This window comes from Coccinella septempunctata, chromosome 8, assembly GCF_907165205.1.
Source record: "Coccinella septempunctata chromosome 8, icCocSept1.1, whole genome shotgun sequence".
NCBI lineage: Eukaryota > Metazoa > Arthropoda > Insecta > Coleoptera > Coccinellidae > Coccinella > Coccinella septempunctata.
Window position 1 is genome coordinate 16,261,028 of NC_058196.1, and position 23,690 is coordinate 16,284,717.

Genomic DNA, 23,690 nt, shown 5'->3' on the forward strand with positions numbered 1-23,690 from the left:
GAAGACGCATTGTTGCAGCGGATGTTTTACTCTCGGCGAGGCACACCGAGAGCCACCGAGTACAAGAGTACTTGAAAGAGTAATGGCCAAGAGGCTTAGAATAAAACCACTGGAAAACGAAGTAGAAGATAGCAGCAAGAGAACCAAGTTCTAATCTGCAAATACACAAACCCAGGATGCAGGGGCTTAAAGAGAAAGATAGAGTGATAGAGAGAAACTGAATACCCAAATCTTTTACCAACAGAGCAATTTGGGTTCAGGAAAGAACACTCGGCAGAACCACCACTATTGAGGCTATTATCAACATAACAAATAACAAAAGGATTTCAAAATAGGCAAGCAATACGCTAGTGTGGCTAGTAATACAATAATACTAGACGTCGCCAGAATATTCGATAGAGTATAGCATGAAGGAGTGATATACAAAATGAGATGAAATTATGCAATTATGGAAGAACAATCTGAGAGATTTGGGATTGTAGATTTCAAGAGGGGTTGCATTGCACTGCGTCATTGAGGTTTATTGTGCCCTCTATCAGCTCAACATCCAGAGTTCCGGTGAACTCCACTAACTGGGAAGGTTTCTAAGAGGCTACTTCCTCGCTCCTTCTCTCAACAGCTTGCAATAACGAGGACCTCGAGTTTTAATCTTCGCGATGCCAGACAAGGCACGGATGCCAGAGTATAACTCTATTTTAAAGTTAAACTCATACTTTGTTGTTTTGCATGAGTGTTTCATTAGAAATTGCTAGTTTTAAAAATCCCACTCTCATTAATAATGCTTCCTGATGCGACAATGCCCTAACTACAGGAAATCCAGTAAGGAGGTGTAGCATATTCTTGCTAAGATCTAGATACTTCTGGATGCTGCGATGTGCAATAGATGCACCCTGGTTTGTTAGGAATATAAAAATTTATCGAGATTCCAAATAGGAAACTACAGAATTCAAGAAGAAGAGAGCGGAGAACGAAACGTCGAAGGACCATTCAAATCAAAAACTCAAAGAGACTAGTGGACTGCGACTCTGAGAGATAAAGAGGAAGAATGATAATTAAGTGAAAGATACTTAGAAACCAACTGAGCAGAAATTAAAATAAACGGAAACTTATTGAAAAAATCTCCAGAAGTGACATCTGAACAGAAAAAATACATAAACCCTAGCACTATATTGTGCATTTAGAAAGCAGTTTAGGTTTAGTGAGTACTGAAACTGAATTTGGTAGAACGAGGAGAGGAGATGTCTGGAAATTGCCAGTGGTTCGCTGAACTGGTCGACCTGGTGGCACTCGGCCTCTCGCTCGAGAGACGACAAGCTCTGCTTTGTGGTATTCGAGCGATTTCTACTCTTGAAAGCTCTCAAATATTATTGTTCATTTGCTAGAAATTGGCGTTTAGATCACTGTGAAGCGGTTTTTAGTTCAATCACTTCCCAAACAACCGTGTCTCCAAATAAATACACAAATCTCAAATTAACCCCTCAAAATTTGACGATTGGGATTTCGAAAAGCGATCATTTCCAAAAATTCACGACTAACATTTATTCATCTCTCACGAGTAACATTTATCCATTTCTCAAAAAAAATTCTTTTTGCGTATCGTAGAAGTGTCAAAATCCGCTGTCACTTTATTAGGGATTCGATAGGGGATCGACTTTCTGGAATTTAAAATTTAGGGTGTCCCCTAGCACTTAAGAGTTCCCTAAACGTTGGTGAAAACGAAATTGTAGCTGAGAGTCTCTTAAATGGGCTTAGGTATTCCTTAAAATTTAGGGATCGTTGGTGAAAACGGGCATTAGTGGAACAAAATAGGACTCGTACAGGAGAGTATAGCGTAATGTTATGTTATGCGATGTTATGAGATCATGAGTTTGACAAGCAAACCAGCCAACAAGCTTCGCTTTTCGCTTATGATTTTTTTTATGTATTTGGTGTTTGAAGATGAATCCACCGAAAAGGTAGATCGCTGAGCTTACTAGTAATAAAAATATTAATTCAACAAATATTTTCTAGATCGGTTGCATTTGATTGAAGTTTCTAAGTTTCAATCCGTAACAAGGATTAACCGTAACACCGGAAATCCTACAGTTTTTTGTAATGGTTTGTCCCGTTTCACAACCTATGTTTGGAGCAGGGGCCCAAAGATTCGATTTCAAAAACTCTACTACGTCAGAAACGAACGACAAATACATATGGTCGACTCGGAACAATAATTTGTTAATAGAATCTATGCACCCAGATTATTTATTGACTAGCCCTAAAATCTTAGCTGAAGAATTTTTTTTATGTTAGTCACAATTCATATAGCGTCCGTGGTTTGGTTGTTTGACGGCAAGGTACTGAGTTCGATACTGGGCTAGAGAAGAAATTTTCTAGTCGATACGAGTGCGGGCCATCAGTCACTGTTGGGTTAAAATTAACAGTGCTGTGCCTAAGGTGGCGTAAGGACTCAGTAACAACAAAGCCTACACAGAACACAACTGGTTCTTTGAACTCGTACAAGCTCACAGAGCTTCTGAGAGATACTTTGGTACCTATGAAATAGAGAATCAGGATAAAATAGTGTAATAGTACTCTTAGTATATTTCTGATAACATGAGTTCATAGCTTCAACATGTCGGAAATAGTTATTTTCCTATCAAGTGCGGAAAGTGATACTTGCCCGCACGAAACTGCCGTTGCCCGAACGATGCGAAGCAGAGTTCGGGTAAGCAGTTGAGTGCGGGCAAAACACTTTCCGCAAGAGTTAGGAACAATATTTTTTCTACAAGCGCTTGAAATATATAAATATATCAATTGCACGATACAGATCATATTTCATTTGATTAATTCATATAAAATGACAGACGTAATTCTGCATGTCGTTACCATGGGTTACTCATCGTTGACGTTCGGTGCATAGAGACATGATAGAATTTAATTTATTCTATAAGATTTGCGTGCGGGAAAAACCCCTGCTAATCCATTCCCGCACGCAAATGCGTGCGGGAAAGAAATAGCAGGCGTTTTTCCCGCACGTTTTGGAAAAGTGACTCTTTGCAACTTGAAATGCGTGCGGGAACAAGGTTGAACGCGCACGCTTGTAGAAAAAATAATTTTTTCGCCTTCATTATTTACGATTCTTGCAGGACAGTGAGGAAGACTTGAACGACGGCAAACTTGTCCACTTCAAAGAAACCGTAAAGATGTCAACGTATCTCGTATGTTTCATCGTTTGCGACTTCAACTACACCGAAACCTTCTTTGAGAACAACGGCACCAATGTACCTTTCAGGGTATACGCTACACCACAACAACTGGAGAAGACGACCTACGCTGGTACTGTAGGAAAGAAGACTATAGAGTTTTACATAAAATACTTCGATATATCTTACCCCCTTCCTAAGTTAGGTAAGAAAAAAATATACAAGGTGCCTGTATACACATTCAGAAGACTTCAACACTTTATTACCCGATACAAATTAGTAGAAATACTTGTACATGTCTCACCAAATTTCAAGAACAGTGATGAAGATCAATGTTTAGATTTATTCCCCACTTATTGTTCCTTGTTCCTTTCCACCAAGTTTGGTCGGGTAATTCTGAGCTTTTCATAATTTTATAATTAGAACAGTTCAGTTACAATAAATATAAATACACTGCGCAGAAAAATTAACGCACATTATGGAAATCTCAAATTTATTCTACAACTGAAGGTGTTCTCAATGATAATTATTTTTATCAGAATTATGCATGCATATGTTATCCACTTTCAAAGGTTTTCTTCAATACAGATGTTTTTTCCCAGCAGGAATAAAAAAAGATGATATTATCAGATTTTGAATGTATTGGCTCCATTCTAAAATCAGTTGTTCTTGATCAATTCTAGTGATCAATAGTTTTTCTTTCGTTTGATTTTCTACACTCGATCGCTATGCAACGCGAAACGCGCAATTTGACCCAAGAGGAATGTGCCCAAGCGGTAGTTTTGCGAGAAGAAGGATGGACATACACAAGAATTGCAGAAAGGTTTGGAGATGTTGCAGCGATTCAGGGAGACTGGTATGAATGTCCGAAGACCAGTACAGGGTAGACCACGGGTAACAACTGCCATTCAAGAACGTTACTTGAGAGTTTCTTCGTTGAGACAACGGTTTGCAACCGTTCGCCTCCTTCAAATTCAGCTTGAGCAAACTCATGAGGTGCAAATTAGCACTCAGACAATAAGAAATCGCCTCAGAGAATATGATTTAAGGCCTCGTGTCACGACAAGAGGCCCAGCTCTTACCCCAGCCCATCGAAGGGCGCGTTTGGATTTTCCGAGAGAGCATATCCATTGGGAAGAGGCCGATTAGGAAAGAGTTCTCTTCACAGATGAGTCTAGATTCTGCCTCTACCATTGTGATCGACGTTCCCTTGTATACAGACGTCCACATGAAAGATATGCTCAGTGCAATTTCCTGAATACTACTTGTTTCGGGGGAGGATCGATTATGGTATGGGGTGGAATATCTTTGACTGCTCGCACAGACCTAGTGGTCGTTGATAATGGAGCTATGAATGCTGATAAGTATATAAGGAACATTCTTGAAGAGCATGTAGTGCCATTTGCCCCATACATTGGTGAAAATTTCATTTTTATGGACGATAATGCCAGACCCCATCGTGCGCGCATCGTTCAGGAGTACCTTGAAGAGGTTGAAGTCTCTCGAATGAAATGGCCAGCAAGAAGTCCAGATCTCAATCCGATTGAGCAGGTTTGGGACAACCTCAATAGAAGGCTGAGAAGTTCAGATAATCATCCAGCTACTCTTAACGACTTAGGAATCCAACTCAGGATTAGATCAGAACATTTTAAGATCACTCATTTTGAGTATGAACCGTCGTTGCCGAGCTGTAATTAACGCAAGGGGTGGAAATACCAAGTATTAAATCACTTATCAGCATTTCGGTATTTAGAAAATTGTTCATTTCTCTTCTTTCACATAAGATTCGGCTAAATCCTGAATTTTTCTTCCATTTAATGTGTCTTGGTTCGTTTAAAACCTTCCCGAGAGAACATAAAAAATAAGTTATAAAGTCAATGTAGAGTTAACTTTCATTAAAATTGAGATTTTCAGAATGTGCGTTAATTTTTTTGCGCAGTGTATTTTCATCCAGTTTGAAATACAACATAAAGCAATAAACTTAATATATTTTATAGATCTAAACATAGGTTTCTTCTTCTTTTGATTTCAGACATGATCGCCATCCCCGACTTCAGCTCAGGTGCCATGGAGCATTGGGGATTGGTCACATACAGGGAAACCGCACTTTTGTATACACCAAAAGATCACTCTTCAGAGAATAAGCAGAGAGTTTTGGTGGTCGTTGCACATGAGTTGGCTCACAGTTGGTTCGGTAATTTGGGTGAGTTAGAAATTGATTGAAACCTATATTTCACGCAAGAATTGTGGCAGTAAATATCTTAATCGTATGTTGAGGTTAGTGAGATGTCGAAATAATCAATATGTTTTATAGTTAGTGGTCTTTTGTAGTGCCACCATTGAGTAAATACTTAATGGTGCCACTGAATCCCTTCTACAGACCGGTTAATCTTGAAAAAAGTAAACTTACAAAAGAAGGTTCAGAAAAAAATAAAATTAGAATGATATCAATCGAATAGTTCATACAGATATCTGAAAATTACATTATTTCAGTTTCAGGCTGAATTCATAACTTTATTGAAAATAATAAAGCTCATGTTATATATACAGGGTATATTTAAAGGTGAGGCCTTTTTTTAAAACAAGGTAAAAATAAAGCGTTTCACCAAAAATTACCTATATACAAAAACAAAACTTTCGAAACGACAAAGTTGAAAAAAGATTGAAAATGATAACTGAATTGGATCCTAATACTACCCTAAATCATTTGTTATCTGAATTATTGCGAAGGAGTGTGAGAAAACCTATTATTGATGACTGACTCAATCCTATGTTTTCGTTTAGGATTGATCTGGTCGATTTTTAGGTAAAATAGAAACGTAGGATTGCCGACTTTTTCACATCATTTAGTAACTTACATGATTTCATGAAATAGCTTATTTCGGTACCAACTGATAGAAGAAGACTTGGGACACAAGTGTAAAAAAATAGAATTTTAGTTCAAAATCTCACCAATAAAATTTGTCTGAATTATTCACAAATTTTTTCGAAATGGGCATCACAATCTTCTTACTTATACGTTTATTGATTCATGTATACCACACTACAAACACTTTTATGTAAACTGTTATCTTCTTAATATACTCTGTTTCTAAAGCCGTAATTGTTGAATCCGAAATGCTTCTTGTAACAACGTCTACAAAGGATCTCTTCGCAATGCTCCTTCTTGTTCTAACCCTCCAACAATTGTCCTAAAAATGGGATGAAATAGGGTAACAATAATAGCACTTTGTCAACATGTAAGCACCTTCAATAAACTGCCTCCATTTTCTAAATTTTTTCAACCTACATTGCACGATACAACAATTCTTTCAAGTGACCTGATACCTGATACTACTAATCAGATAAACTCGAAAATACCGAACAATTCATTGTCCAGCCATATGTGTATATGTTTTGTTCCTTTTTTTCGATACCGTAGTCATATTCCAAAGTCCCTTACTTGAAATTTGATGAAATTTTGTCGAACTTCTAGGGGTTGTAGCTCAGCCATCTTGAATTGTTGGTGAAATAACTTAATTTGATGACTTCTACCTTCTGTAAAGAAAAACCTTTGAAAACACCCTGTATATTCTTTTGAATGTAAAGAATACATTTTGGTTATCAAACAATATTGCATATGTATGAGTTTTGAAAGAGGTTAGTGTAACGGGGTACCATATGTACAATTCGGGGTATGATACAAGAGCTTAGGGAAAACCTCAGTAAAAAAGCCCTATCTCCCTGTGAGTAGTGTAGTGATGACAAATTTGTTTCAGAATAAGCTTTTAATGATGAAGGGTTTCTTTTCCATTGACATGAAAATTTCTTTATCCTCTTCCCATCTCGAAATTATATCTGAAACAAAAAACCACAGGAGAAAAGAGAGGAAGAAAAAGTAAATGATACAGCCTTCATCAAATTGATTCGAAGACTTGATGATAACTAAGGAAAAAATAATTAATCATAAATAGATAACTTTTTCTCCAACTGCACTGTGAATAATATCATCTCTGCGGCAAAAATTCCCTGTTGATTTTGGTGCAGAATCACTCTTGTCGTCAGAAATCCCTTCAGTATTGAAATTAATATTATAAATCACACTTTTGACCTTAAGAATGTAAATTTCATTGCTACCGGTTCTACACCGGTTTGACATCGCTATAGAATTTTCAGAGTTTACTTATCACAAACAAATCTTTTTTTCTTCACTCTTCCCATTCTTAGTATTGATTGTTCGTTATCTTTTTTCTTATATGGATGATTTCACGGCGGAATGTTGAACTGTTTTGTTATTTTCTTTCAGTTGGCCATTATAGTTATTTTTCTAACAAGTGCGGTATTTGACACTTGCCGCACGATGCGAAACATAGTTCGGGCAAGCAGTTGAATGCGGGCAAGACACTTTCTGCACTTGTTGTTGAAATAATAATAAAAAATAACTAAAATAAAATAAGGAGATAAAAAAAGAAGTTCAAGAGTTTCAATCTGAATATGAGCTTCAAAATCTTTTTTGACACTTTAAAACTAAAAAAACTCGAAACAAAACTCGAAATAACAATTCATTTCGAACACTCCTTCTTAAAATAGAACTCTTGTTGATTTTGACCATATTTGCAGTTACCATGAACTGGTGGGACAACCTCTGGCTCAACGAAGGTTTCGCTTCTTACATTGAATACAAAGGAGGAGATGCAGCTGAACCAACTTTCGGTCTGGTAAATCAGAAACATGATATATATTTTTTAACAAATCGTTATTTCCTTTATTCATTCTCTTACAGTTGGACCAATTCTTAGTGAGGGAACTTCATCCCGTTCTGAATTTGGATGCGAAAATCAGCTCCCACCCGATCATACAGAACGTCGGCACCCCAGACCAGATAACCGAAGTATTCGACACAATTTCTTACAATAAGGTATTTACTTTCTATTAACTCTAGATTGTTACTAGACCCGAATTAGATCGATTAGTGCTAGCGTCCCACGGCTCACCTTACACATTCGTGTGTACTGTGTAGTCTATCCGATAACAAAATGTCGAAATTATCTTCTTACTTAAAATCTGAAGTGGTGATCCAAAAATTATATCACAATGGTGGACAAGGATCAAAAAGAAGGAGATTGATTCAGGATAGAAACATATCACAGAAATAATAACCATGACATGATTTTAACATATACAGAGACATGAATATGATGTGAAAATTACTACAATAAGAGGTAAAAATATCCATATATGGTGTCTGTAAACAAATGCGAAGGACTTAGGGTGATGATTCCTCGATGAAAATAAGCAGAGGTAGTTCCTATAAAGACAAATTCAATATATAGTCGAATATTCATAATCACAATACACGAGGAAAATCACTTATTCGAAAAGACTTCCTTAGACTCAGTAGATCACAGCGAGGTCCAATCTATAGCGCTGTAAACCTGTACAACAAACTTCCTGGTGTGGTTAAGACTATGCCCAGAAGACAGTTTAAAAGAAAGCTTTCATCATTTTTAAGAAGCAGGGCGTTTTATTCAATTGACGAATTCTATTCTGAGACGATAGATGACTCAAATTTTATGTTGAGTTGACTACAGTTCGGGAGCATTTCGCGTTGAGTCGCCTATCTTTATTTTGTCTTTGTGTTGTCATACTGCAGATTTCATGTATAGATTATATACGTGAACAACTTTTATTTTGACCTGTGTAAACAATTTTATATTGTAAGACACCAATAAATTACTCTCTCTCTCTCTTTCTCTATTAGGGGTTGAAAATAACAACCCCTTATGATTTTCTTGCAAAAATTGTTTTCGTGGGATAGATTTTCGAAAAATAAAATTATTTTATGGTTTTCCATTCAATTCTGGAAAAAAAAAGTTTCCTGCAAAATTTCGATACAATTGATACTTTTCTAGGAATAAATAAAAACTTACAAGCAGTATACGAAGGTCTATGAGGCAGAGAGTTGATACATGTATTTTAGCGGTAGATAGTCCTTCTATGGAACACTTCTACGGTGAAATGGAATGAACAGTGATTAGAACTACTTGTAAGTTTTTATTCAGAAAAAAATAACGACTATCGCAATTTCACAAGAGACTTATTTTCTCCAGAATTGAATTTTTTGAAAATCTATCCCACGAAAACAATTTTTGCAGGAAAATCATGAGGGGTTGTTATTTTCAACCTCTAATAATAAGGTTATGAGATTTAAAAAAACTGTGTGAGCTACATCTACCTATTGCTTCATATTATATATAGTTTTAGGACTCAGTGTTTTTTAGAACCGGTAAAATATTAAGAACTGTCAACTCGTCATCGCCTTCCAAAGGCTGTGTCTTGGAAGGGAGGTCGTTTTCTAAAAAAATTTATAGAAACTACCCCTGCTTATTTTCATCGAGGAATCTAGGAGAAAAAACCTAGACGTACGTGTGTGACGTGTTGAAGAATGAAATATAAAACTGAAATATGCCAAAATTTCAATTCCATCCTTTATTTCGCATTTCCAAGCTGTTTGTTCGTTTTGAGTAAAGGATAATAACACATCTCTTTTTATTGACCTAAATATTGATAATCGTTCGGTTCCATAGGGTGCCTGTGTGCTGAGGATGCTCGAACAGACAGTTGGTGAGGAAAACTTCAGGAAGGCCGTGACGAACTATCTGAAGGCGCATGAATACGACAACGCCGTGACCAAACATCTTTGGTACGAGATACAAAAAGTTGTCGGGGAGTCTATAGATGTTCGTGATTTCATGGATACTTTCACGAAGCAGATGGGCTACCCGATACTGAACGTTACTGTTGAAGGGGACAAGTACATCCTGAACCAAACAAGGTTCTTGGCCAATCCCGATGATGCCGACAAGCAGAAACCTTCACCTTTCAAGTGAGTTTTTGATGCGATTGTGAGATTCATTGAAAAACTATGTAATTTTGTTTTTAGTTACACTTGGACAGTGCCTATAACATACATAACGGATAAAGGGAAGTCAGAAGAAATAATTTGGTTAAATAAAACAAGCAAAAATGGTAAGTCAAAACTACCGTTTAAATCAGTGTTTTCTACTCTCTTCCACAAAGGTGCTTAGCAATTATTGAAAATATCATTATTTCCAAGTATACTCCTTAATATCGTCAAAGTGATAATATCCTTTGAAATAGTAGCAAATTGATAGAATAAAAACGGCCTAAAAGGATTAGTTAATTACTGTTTTAGTGTGTATATGCAGCAATTCGGTTCTTTATCAACATCACCAACAAATTGTAGAAAATTCTTATAGGTACGTAGTAAAGTATACGTAGTAATCCAAAAATATTCAGACTGCTGCCGGAGGAGGAGGTCTGTTGCAAGGTGCTTAAGAGAACTGTTATAAATTTATTCAGCATTATTTGTCAATATTCGAGGGTCTCGATTGTATCTAAACTACTCAAAAATTGAAGTGGTGATTCGAGATAGAACTTTTTGCAGTCGATTCAAATTTTCAGTATTGCTATACATACCTTGTGGAGTATGTTTGCATTTTACACACACGAAATATGGTCCTCTTGACACTTAATTAGTTTATTGAAAAAAAATTACAAGAAACTCACTTCTTGCGTTTAGAAGTCTTCGTATCTGAACAATAGGGAATACTCCTTCTGACGAAAATGATGTATTTTTCATGAAATATATTTGAAACGTCACATTTTGAAATAACCATTCCAACCGTTTTCCAAAAAAAATTATTTTAAACACTTAAAAATTAAAAATAAAAATGGGTATTTAAATTTTAAATTTTTCTATTGCACAAGTTGCCAACATCGACTGAAATATGCGTTAATAATAAAGGACAACAAATACACTATCTTGATGAGATAGACAAAGATGGCTGTCTATAAAGTCTTCGACGAGCGAGGAACAGGGTCACCAGTATAATGAACATCTCATGATGTCAACAACTCTTTTCGGTGGTGGCTCAGTTTGCGTTTTGAAAGGCATAAACCTAATGAATTGGATTGCTTCCTTTCCAGACGTAAATTGCTTTGAAAATGTCTGGTCTGCAATGTCACAACAAATACATGGGTTACCTGACCCAGCGCAGACATTACAACATCTCGTCAATGCTTTGATGGACGTTTTGCAAAAAAGTTCTCAAACTTTCCTTGATAACCTCATTGACACAATGCCGAATAGAAAGCTAGAGGACACCTCACCCAATATAAAACCTAAATTTCAAGGTGATTGTAACAGAAGCCTGGACACTACACCAAGTAAAATCTTAATTTCGTTAATTTCTCTTCTATATTGTCGCTCTATAGCAGTCTTGCTTAATGTGGCCATTTGCGGCAAAAACCGCCATGATTTTTTCTCGTTGCTTAGTAATTTTGAATGTCATTTTAACCACTAGCATAATATTAAGGATTAAGATACTACGTTGTGCAAAATTTATGCCAAAATTTTTTTAATTGAGGAATATGCCGATGTGATGTTCAAAAACAGACCAAAGGATCTAATTTATTCTTTTATGGCCCCAGTTAAAAAGCATTGAAATTTACAGGAAAAATCATCATTTCGATACAACTTTGATCATCTGTACATCTCTGACCATCTAAAAAAATAATAAATCCATAATCAAGTTGTCACCTTTGAAGCTACGTAACTCCTTAACGGAGCGTGTCTGTGCGGTTCCCATAAATCTTGGGACACCGTGTATATACGACATCGTTTCTTTATTTCACTTTATATATTATTACATATACGCAAATTATCCACTTTAATTTTTGAGCAGATATTTCCCAGCTTTTTGAACACACACTGATTCATACTCCATTCACTTGTATAAAAGCACTTTATTGGTCATGAAAATTTGATACATTCCACGCTGTATAGTACGAAAATGTGAGATTATGACGCATATCAGCATATTTTTTTTTTAATCAGCGCCATGTTGTCCGTTCTACTTAAAATTATCAGTAATAACAGATTTGTCGTAGTGTGAATTTACGTCAGAAAGTAAATGATTTCGAAAATCTGGGATGAACATAATTACCGTTTATACAAACTGATTGAAAGGTTGAAAAAATTGATTGGAAGGATTCCTAATCTAGTTATCTGCATGTAAAGGACAAGAGATCAGTTTTGAAATATAGGTATTTATTTTTGCTATAGAAAAAAGTTAAATTATTGACACATAATATGCATTTGCTTGAAAAGAGTTAATGTTGGTTAAAAGTCCTAAAGATGAAATGCATCTGATGCAGTGGTAGGGAATGGTTTCCTGAGCATATTATTCCACATTCATTAGTATAATTGAGTACTGTGTCAAAACTGGAGTGTTTATTTTTCAAATTCGCCGTTGCAGATCTTTTCTAAAAAAAAAAATCTTTAAGTTCCACCACCTTTTTGGGAATCCCAATACAAGAAAATCTTTTAGTATTCAGAATATCAGGGTTACTATTTGAATGAGCAGCCCTCAATTCTAAATAGCACTGATACTTTCTGTCTTCTCTCTTTTTCAATCACTTTCGGCATTTTTGTCATATCAGTTTATTAGTTGTGGCAACCATTGACATAGAAAATGGCAATACCCGAATGAAAGTGTCTGATATGTAGAGAGAGGGGAAGCTATGATGCGGCCATTACTTGTCTCTCTTCTATGGATATAGACGTGAGTGTGGACCAATCAAAATTCTAGAAAAAGAAAACAACTGGTCGCATGGTCGGTAGGCTCTTTCACAATTTTCTGCCATTTTTACTGTAGAGCCGAATAGGGCCTGCTCAGTTCATTCTCTATGTCTATGGGGGCAACGTCCTGTTGGCATTGCATGAGTGCCAATCTCACTCGATCTAGTTACAAAAACTTAATTATTTAACGGCCAACCGAGTGCTTTTAAAAGGGGTGTGGATAGAGTATATTTGCCCTGACATCATGACATTTATATTAATTTTCATTTGAAGAGGAACGCGCGCCGATCAGGATTTTTCTTCCTCAACTGCATATCGTGCCTCCTCAAGGAGAATACATTATACCTATATCCATTTAATTTCTGATCGAGTAATAGATGCATCAAAAATTTCTTGTTGCAGTTACGATAGAGAGGCCAAAGGACGCGAAATGGTTCAAGTTCAACCCAGGCCAAACTGGTTACTACAGGGTTAACTACCCGGAAGAAATATGGAAGGAACTGGGGCAACATATGCTGGAACTGCCGGTATCGGACAGAACTCATCTTCTAGAAGAAGCCTTCAGTATAGCAAGTTCTGGTCAGTTGAGCTATGAGATTCCCCTGGAGCTCACCAAATATCTCAAAGACGAGACTAACTATACGCCCTGGGAGGTAGCTTCGTCTAAGTTACTTGAGCTTCTGAAGCTGCTGAAGTCGTCCAGGAAAGAACAAGAGTTGAAGGTTAGTGTTGATTATCCCCTACAGTATTCGAGTACCCCTAGCTGTGGGTTCGATGTTTAGATTTATATAGGGTGCAGAAACATTGGACGCAATCAATTTATTTGCACTTACATTAGGAGCATACTTCACACTCGACTTTGAATTACACAAAATCAAATTGTTGCTAGTTCTCAGCCTTAGGATTTTTGGATTGTTTACAAAATAATGGCTGAACCAATGCAAGTTGCAATATGTGTAGCTTATTAACTCATAGAGTTATTCATGGATGTAGCGGCAAAAAACGCACGTTAAATTGACGCACCTTTTAATTCACAAATTTGGAATACAACGAAGTTTGTTGCAAATAACGAAGTTTTTCTTCGTACCGATAAGAGATAAATCGGAACCATTGAGTATTAAATTAATACTCAATGTTGGAACTGAAGATTTCTTTCGGCAGAGAATGTTCGTGCAGTGGCGACTCGTGCTGACTTGAACCGGGGTCCGTGAAGTTAGCGAAAAGTTGAAAGCCCTAATTCTGAAACTATGTCAAATATTTAGTGCCTAATTAGTGCCTATTGGTGCCGTATAAATCTTTGACAGCACCATTGTAGTTTTTGAGAAATTGATAATTCAATTTTCTGGTGCTGACTTCACGCTCAGCACCAACATTTTCGAATTACTATGAAATTTGTATACTAATAATTAGTGCTTAATTAGTGTCTATTAGTGCTTTTGGAAAATGGAATGGAAAAAAATAAACGGTTTTAATAATATCACAGATTATTTCCTTTGGTGCTGACTTCACGCTCAGCACCAACATATTGGAATATCGTGAAAATTTTTGCTGCAATAATCAGTGCCTAATTAGTGCCTATTAGTGCCGTTAAAACGGATGCGATATCATTTTTAGTTTTATAGTTATTGCCTGATGCTTTTTGAACAAGTGTGAAGTTAGCGAACAGTTGAAAGCACTAATTCTGAAACTATGTCAAATATTTAATGCCTCATTAGTGCCAATTAGTGCTGCATACATCTTTGACAGCACCATTGTAGTTTTTGAGTTACACGATATTATGTGTTTTGATACAACGTAGCCATCTATGGAGAGGTATGCGAGTCATTCTCTGTAATAGATCCGTCGTCATTGCCACAGAACACAAATAATAAGCATTGCTGAGCGAAGTTCAAAATTCAAAACACGGCACCGGCCACCGGACGGCAATTCGAAGTTTTGCGCATGCTTGGCGGCCATTGAAGGTGCCACCAATCAGAAGCTGCTTCTCAATTTCTTACTTTAGTTACATACCCATGGTCAGCACCAAGAACTTGAATTATCAATTTCTCAAAAACTACAATGGCGCTGTCAAAGATTTATACGGCACTAATAGGCACTAATTAGGCACTATATTTTTTTCGCTAACTTCACGGACCCCTTGAACCGAGGAGGATGAAATTTCGATGAGCAGTGGATTCAAGTATTCCCAGTTAATCAAGTATATTTTTTCCATAAAATAAGATGTGATATTTTTTCTGAAATCAATTTTGTTTGCAAAATATATTTTATCATCCATCAAGAACCAGCGCAGAGGTGAGAGTTATTTTTTTCCAAGAAAATCTAACCAACTGGAATTATACCTAAAAATCCAATGTGTAATAGTTTCACAATATGTTTAATTTCCTCTATTTTTTCTATGCAGTATATTAACCCCTAACAACAAAATCACAAAACTTCGTGAATTCGAGTTAAATTTCAATTTCAATCAACATGAAATCCTTATGAAAATCTTCCCTCTCGGAGGAAACTCAGCTTATTTTGAAGATGTCGTCATGGTAAATTGCAATTTATATTTTGTTTTGCAGCATTACGTCATCAAGATCCTGAATCCAATATACAAAAACCTGTCTTGGATTATCGGCAAAGATGACTCTCATCTGAAAAAGTGAGACATTACTGATCATCTTTAACTTCCAGTCTATTACGGGATTTTCTTCTAGGTTGACCCGTGTGTTGGTGTTGAAGCTAGCCTGTGAGATTGAATACGACGCAGCGCTCAAGGACGCGGCAAATCAATTGGACATTTGGTTCACTACCAGATCAGCATCACCAGATTTAAGAGAAATCATCTATAAATATGGTGAGTTCTAATAAATATTATAAAAACGGGTTCCGGTTCATCATAGAGCGAGTTTTCATGAGGTTTATTCATATTTTGGCCACTTGTGTCAGATATGCTCATTTTTATGATTTTTTTCTTCAGAATGTATTTCGTTTAGAAATCGAATTTTCATTATGCGAAGACAAATTTTATCCGGTAAAGATGCCAACAGACCTTGGGATATTTCAGGCTGATCGAACACAAGTGCAAGTTTCCAAATAATTCAATGTTAGCTATAGTGTGACATCACCTTTACTCATATACCTACACATGTACTACCGCGATACTTTACCACTGGAACTGTTCCTCAAATCAAAGATCCAGAAGTTGTATACCAACGCCAATAAAAGACTGTCTATTAACAGTAACAGCCTCTCGGCAATTACATAATTGTGAGTCAACGTCTTCGAGATGGCACATGAAGAAGCCGCCGATTTGTACTAGGAGTTGATCCTTTTCGGGGAGACGAAATTGTGGTTTGGGGTGGAGTTTGTTTCGATAACAGAACTCTAAAGAACCAGGAATTCTCAGATACATATATGTTGATGAAGTTATCAATGGGGTAGTTCCACAATATTACTTAGCTATTGGCGAAATCTTCGGTTTTCTGGTTGATAATGCACTGTCACAGAGAGATTCCAGCAGATGATTACTGCTATAATAAACCAGGGTGTTCCACATCTAGAGGTCCATGATCCCCTGACCTGAATCGAAACGAGGACGCTTGATCTATTACAAAGAGTCCTTGATACCCAAAGACCATAGCCTGAAACGCTTCAACAGCAGCAACAAGTTAAGCAGGATTTAATAAAAATAATGTGGTGGAAAGCATTCGTAGCAGATGCCAAGTAGTTATGGATGCTTTTTGAGCTCATATTTTGTATTGGGGTTTTTCCTAAATTTCATAATTTTCCATATATAGTATTTTTGTTACTGTGATTACATTTTTTTCAAGTTTCCAATTCTAAGCGCAAAAAGAAATTGGAGTGTTTAGAATAAAAATCAGAAATATCAAAACCTCAACTTTTAACGAGCAGTACATTTTGAAAGCCTTGGACTTGTTTTACATTGATTGTGATTTCCAGGTATGAAGAATGCTGACCTGGATAAGTGGGAAAAGTTGTTCAAGATTTTCCAAGAGGAATCTGATGCTAATGAAAAGCTGAAGCTTCTGAGAGGATTGACTGCTGTGAACAACCCTACTCTTTTATATAGGTATATTGTAATATGAAAATTTTTTTGCTTGATTTTTATTTATAACAAACCATCATGTAAAAGACATTCGATAAGTCTAAACTCTATACTAGTCTATACCGTTTTTCAAGCAGAAATACTTGCAATCGAAAGATGCGTAGACATGAACCTCAAAAGAAACTATCAAGGATGTGACACAGTGGTCCATTCTGATAGTCAAGCTGCTATCAAAGCACTGAACTCCTATGTCGTCGACCCAAAGCTGATATGGGAGTGCCGAAGGAATCTTAATGCAATGGGAGAAAACAACAAGGTCTATTCAGTCTGGGTTCCTAGTCACTCTAGAATCAGAGGAAACGAAAGGCCAATACACTCGCCAGAAGGGAAGCACAATGACCACTTACTGGCCCAAAACTTTTTTGTGGTATAGGAAAATGCACCTATACTAAAGAGTTCGTGGAGAAGGAAAAAACTGAAAGAGAAACACTCAGTAGGATAATTCTATACCATATATCAATCATGTTTCTATATTATCCTGATTCTCCGTAAGTACCGAAGTACCCCTCAGAAGCTCCGTGAGCTTGTACGAGTTCGGAGAACCAGTTGTGTTTTGTGAAGGTTTTGTTACTGAGTCCTTACACCACCTTATGCACTGATGGCCCGTGCCCGATCGACTACAAAACTTCTTCTCTAGCCTGGGATCGAACTCAGTACCTTGCGGTTGCGGAATACTGAGCCGAAGCTTTGACCACCAAGCCACGGACGCTATACCTTCCAGGAATTGATCATTCCAAAAAGTCCACAGGAAGCCACTGGCTTCCTCAAAGGACATTGTCGCCTCGGGAAGCACATGATAAGAATCGGCTTATCATGAGGAGAGGAGCAAACTCCTGTTTAACTGGTCACAGAATGCCTTGTCATTGCAAGCCTCCGCAAAGAATGTCTTGGACGAGAGAATCATAGGAGGAATAAGATATTAGCCTCCTTGAAGCCCTCCTGTTGTGAGAACAGCATTGATGAAGAACACAATAGACCTTAAGCTCCCAGCGGAATGTAACCCACTTATCAAAGTGTAAACTTTAAATGTCTGGTATAATATGAAATGTTTTTAATTTTTTTTTCAGATTACTTGATCTAGGCAAAGATGAAACATATATAAGATCGCAAGATTATATCAATTTTATCATTATGATGTCGAGGAATCCTATTGGAGTACCCATAGTATGGGATTATGTCAGGTAAAATTTCTTTTGGCACACATCGAAGATGATACTTGATTCCGAAAATTTTCTAGGGAAAACTGGGACGTTTTCATCAAACGTTTCACGTTGAACAGCAGATATTTAGGGGAGATGATACCAGCCGTCACATCCAGATTCTCCACCAAAATCAAGTTGTCAGAGGTGATTGTTACATTTCTTTACGGTTTTTTTTTCTGAAATTGACATACCTATTGCATAAGTATAATTAGAGTGCTCAAATTTATCTTATGTTCTCAGATGCAATCATTTTTCAAAGCCTACCCAGAAGGGGGAGCAGGTACAGCAGCCCGAGAGAGAGCATTGGAAAACGTCAAGAATAACATTGTATGGTTATCAAAGTACAAAGACACGGTTGAAAAATGGATATCGGCAAATAGTTCCTAGAAAAATTTTGTATATATTTGTAAATTAAATATTTCTACCTTTTATTTTCGCACTGTTTTGTTTTCAAGTACCCATGCACCTACGTTTAGAGAGATTAATTCTATTTGTGTTACTGATCCTAATCAGAAAAGTCAACGTTCCTTCCATAAATGTCTGGTTCATCGTAATCCAGGAGTTCGTTAGCATTATTCAATCATATTTCTCAAATAGAATGCATCACAATGCCTTGAGTAGGTATCTGCATATTTAGAATTCGCCATTATCTATTTGGAACATAACTATATGAGATTGAGAGTATTTAAAAGAAAATGTCAAAAAGTTCCTATTGAATAATACTGAACCCTCTATGTACCTTTTTCTGTTCTTCTGCTATCATAATACCCCACTCTGGTAGAAGTGCCCCCTGCTGTGTACAAGAGGTTGGAAATAAAGGTAATAAGTAGAAAAACACAGGTTTATAATCTGGTAGAAAAAGGCGAAAAAACAATGATAAGGTTGACCCCGTGTCATTTGACGTCATTAGTATTGACAATTACTGAACACATTAGAAAATAATAAAATAGAAAAAATAGTGAAAAATGCAACGAAGCAGAGCCAAGATTCACCGATTACTGTGTTCAAGGGGAATCGTTGATACATGTGCCGATAAATTGATGAAAACTAGTCCTTCGATCAAGTTCCTTCAAAAAATGTCTCACTTAATTTGCACTAGACTGAAAAAATTTGATGTGGCCGATAACTGATGAAAGTCCATTATGGAACTGCAAAAAGAATAAAAAAGCTTTATATGATTTCCACACAAATAAGTTCTTGAACCACGACAATCTACCTTCTCTTACCTGATATTGTGGTAGCGAAACACGTGTGGTGGTTCAAAAACTCATTTGTGTGAAAATATAATATAATATATAATCTGTTTTTATCAACAAAACAGTAAAACCCAGATATCTCTTCAACATCTGAATCGATCAAACATTTCTCCCTTGGAACACATGGAATGGCCATTGAATGCTATGTATGTATTTATTGTGGTACGCACATAGGCACATTTGATGCTTCTCTGTCTAGCGCGACTCTAATGCGGTGGTGTAAATTTAAGTCCTACCTTTTCGTATTGAGAATTGATGTCAGAGTCAACTATCTCAATTAGGCGGTGAACACATATGAGCGGCCGCGGCCACGATCACGATCGAGAAGCGTCCCATGCAAATGTCATATTCCGCACATAATATCACGATCTGTTCAGCGATATAGCGGCATTCAGTCGCGATGTCTCACGATCGTGATCACGGCCGCGGCCGCTCATATGTGTTCACCGCTTAAAGCGTCAGCAGTAGAACAGCTGAATGGAGCCAATGCAGAGAGAGATGATAATCTAATGAGATCGGTGACAGAGGTTTCTGATGAATATCGTAATGAATTGGAGACAAAAATCAAAGAACAAGCCGACTCTCTGTTTGATACCGATACGCACATGACAGGTATATTAATTCACCATGCATTAACAGCTATTAGGAATGGGTCGGTTCAAGAGTTGGATCTGGTTGAGTGGCTGAGGGAAATATTCCCGCAACGCAAACACCTGAGACTGAGGGGAGGCATGAACAGAACCAAAATAATAGAGAAAGTACGTTTTCTAGAAATGCTTCACAAAGAGCCCCAAAACCTGCATCATCTAAACGTCTCAGAAGAAGAAATTACGCCACAATTCAAGACTTATGGCGAAAATGCCGCTCCTCTGCCATTGAATAAAATATTGGGCGGTGAAAAGAAAGTGGTACACAGTCATGAAGAACTGACTGAATATTGGGCTCCAATTCTAGAAACCCCATCAAAGAACTATTATGCAGATGAAAGATATCAGGCAAATGAGCAATTAATTAAACAGAAATAAATGAGAATAAGTTGAAAGAAAACACAGCAGCTGGTCCTGATGGGACTAAGGCCAATCAATGGCAAAAATTACCAGCTAAACTAAGAGCACTATTTTATAACCTAGTTCTACTGAACGAGTGTTTTCCAACAGAAATAATCAGAAGTAGAACTATTCTCATACCTAAAAAGAACCACCCAAATCTGCCTGCAGAGTACAGACCCCTCTCTATCTCTTTGGTGGTCGTTAGGCACTTCCACAAAATTTTGGCAACACGACTGAGCAAGCTTAAGTTGGTTGATGAGAGACAAAGAGCATTTACAGCAGCTGATGGAACAGCAGAAAATATAACCATACTGGACATACTAATACACCATGCCAAAACCAAGAGAAAACAATGTTATGATATGCAGTTATCGATGTGGCAAAAGCCTTCGATACGCTTATAGTCTAAGATACGATATAAGAAATATATACCGTCATCTGTTATTTGATGATGACAAATGTTATAAGTTAGACAATATGTGCATTGATAGATCGCAAATGGGTTGCCTAGCTAAATCAGGGGCCAATAGTGTTAAATAATGTTAACTTTCATCACCTTTTTTTGATCTACTACCCTCATTTGTTATTTATGAAAATCCAGCATAATTCGACAGAATATTACACGAGGAATAAAGAAAACATAGGTTGCCTAGTTTTCCCTTGGTACTCCTATGAGGTTGCCGGGTACAAAGAGGTAGACAACCGTCATTTATATACCCACATCATTTATTTAATTGGCTTTTTTTTTAAAGGAAAGGTCACTTCATTCCATATCTCACAGTATTAGGTTGCCTGGTCAAAAATGGGGCACATCCATGGTTGCCTAGATTTTATATGTTAAGGTTTAAACGCTAGCAGGGAGATCGACAAAGAGTTCAGAGAGACGCTTTTTCCAATCTTAGGAGGGTGCTTATTTATTGATTAAATGCTGGAATTGAAACAGATTGAATATTAACAATAATTTCAAATTTTTTTGGCAGGCTCATCAAAGAAAACTAATACAAAGATTTTGATTGCATAGATTGTACTGAGCTGGCGATGAAGTTGGGTACCACTTTATGCAGGGGTTTGCCAGCTTTCCACGCATTTACGGGCTGTGATTACACAGCCGCGTTTTATAATTAACAAGGGGAAAGCCAAGCCTTTTCAAATATTTTCAAAACGAATAGACATCCAAGAAATATTCGCATCATTGACAGATCCAGCAGATCTTTTTGTCGGAGAGAAAATTGAATGTGTTCAGGAGTTTACTGCTCTTATTTATGGCATCAAGCAGTGTATAAGCTAAAACAAAAATTTTGCGTACAATTTTTGTTAACGCTTCATGCAACTGATCGATGTTGCATCAAACTCAACCCGGAAAAATGAGGTTGGTTTTTGGATGGCTATTTGAAGCCAACATGCTTTGTAGGGGATGCAACACCCTTACAAGTGATACAAGTCCAGGATATATTCGATACCTTGGAAACCAAGGAGAACGAAGAAGAAATTGATTTTGAGGTGGATCCGTCTGATGAGTCAGAATCAGAATAAATTTACATGCTTATGTATGGCTTTATTATAGTATTGATAAATCAATGTGTGAATGAAAAGAATTTGAAATTATTGTTAATATTCAATCTGTTTCAATTCCAGCATTTAATCAATGAAGCACCCTCCTAAGATCAGAAAAATCGTCTTTCTGAAATCTCTGTCGATCTCCTTGCTAGCGTTTAAACCTTAACATATAAAATCTAGACAACCATGGATGTGCCCCACTTTTGACCAGGCAACCTAATACTGTGAGATATGGAATAAAGTGACCATTCATTTAAAAAAAAAGCCAATTAAATAACTGATGAGGGTATATAAATGACGGTTGTCTACCTCTTTGTACCCGGCAACCTCATAGGAGTACCTACCAAGGAAAAAGTAGGCAACCCATGTTATTATTATTATTATTAAATACAAAATAGAGTCGAGGCCTATTAGCCTTTTATGACTCAATACAATAATGAATACAAAATCACAACCAGTATGGCCCAGCAGAAATGTTTGAAACAAAGAGAAATCTTTACAGAAAGGAAAAACAACAAAGAAAAATTTCTAGCATCCGAGGAACAAAATTCGAAATAGAACGGAAAATGTTTTTCACTGCCTCGAAATCAGAGCACACCAATCGTCATATCTATTTTTAAAAGAGTTCACACTACTAGCGTTCACAACCTCAACCGGTAAGCTGTTCCAAACACTGAACACTCTGTTGGGCAGAAACTTCTGGCGGCCTGTTGTCCTGAAAACTTCCTTGGCGAGCTTAAAGTTATGATCACGTAGAGCGTTATTGATGTTAAGTGGGAACATGTGTGACAGATCCACCCCAAAATGTCCGCGAAGAGCTCGGTACGTCACGATGAGATCCCCACGTAGTCTACGATCCTCAACAGTTGGCAAGGAGAAGATCTTCAGTCGCGTTGGATAGTCAGGACGGAGATATCCATAGGGCAATCTCGTTGCAAAGCGCTGCACCGACTCCAGGAGGTCTCCATCGTACTGATAGATCGGATACCAAACCGGCCCAGCGAACTCCAACACCGGTCGAATGTACGTCTTATACAGAAGGGAGCATGTTGTGATGTCCATACTTGGGAATGACTTGTAGAACAGGTATAGCATCTTCTTCGCTTTTGCTGAGATATTCGCTATATGGTCAGACCATGTTAGCGTTCTGTTCACAACCAAACCTAAATCCACATGAGAATCAGCACTCTGGATCGGCGACCCATTTAAGTAGTAGGGTAAGAGTGGATTGTTTTTCCCTATATGAAGAACTCTACACTTCGAAACATTCACCGACATCAGCCATGCGTCACACCACTCAGCAACAGAGTTCAGGTCATCCTGGACAGTCCGGTAATCAGTTCTGGGATCTGCGTACAGCTTCAGGTCATCAGCGTATTGAGAACACCTGGATTGAAGTAGTGGGGGGAGGTCTGCCACATAAACAAGAAACAAAATTGGACCCAAAACTGTACCCTGGGGCACTCCACTTGACACCATTCTGAGCGTTGAAACAATATCGGAGACCTTCACTCGAAAATGCCTACCCCGTAGAAACGCTCCAATCCATTCCAAGAGCTTGCCTCTGACACCGATGTGCTCGAGTTTGTGCAAGAGCCGCCTGAAGGGAACACGGTCAAATGCCCGGGAGAGGTCCAAGTAGAGGACATCAACTGGCCGCCCATCATCCACCATTCTCGTCCAATCATGG

At 37.4% G+C, this 23,690-nt stretch overlaps 1 protein-coding gene across 4 annotated transcripts in view; it reads left to right on the top strand.

The window, feature by feature from the left end:
- The window catches only part of LOC123318654 (glutamyl aminopeptidase), a 70,839-nt gene extending 52,270 nt beyond the window's left edge, over positions 1-18,569 (top strand). For all 4 annotated transcript variants that reach the window (XM_044905337.1, XM_044905336.1, XM_044905334.1 and 1 more), the window contains 13 exons: positions 3,126-3,387; positions 5,215-5,385; positions 7,782-7,879; positions 7,945-8,079; positions 9,749-10,047; positions 10,105-10,190; positions 13,228-13,547; positions 15,390-15,469; positions 15,525-15,664; positions 16,771-16,900; positions 18,004-18,117; positions 18,174-18,282; positions 18,379-18,569. In XM_044905337.1, coding sequence (XP_044761272.1) covers positions 3,126-3,387; positions 5,215-5,385; positions 7,782-7,879; positions 7,945-8,079; positions 9,749-10,047; positions 10,105-10,190; positions 13,228-13,547; positions 15,390-15,469; positions 15,525-15,664; positions 16,771-16,900; positions 18,004-18,117; positions 18,174-18,282; positions 18,379-18,525 — 2,091 coding nt within the window. In that variant the 3' untranslated portion in view covers positions 18,526-18,569. The remainder of the gene's footprint in view (positions 1-3,125; positions 3,388-5,214; positions 5,386-7,781; positions 7,880-7,944; positions 8,080-9,748; positions 10,048-10,104; positions 10,191-13,227; positions 13,548-15,389; positions 15,470-15,524; positions 15,665-16,770; positions 16,901-18,003; positions 18,118-18,173; positions 18,283-18,378) is intronic.
- Positions 18,570-23,690: the final 5,121 nt, after the last annotated feature.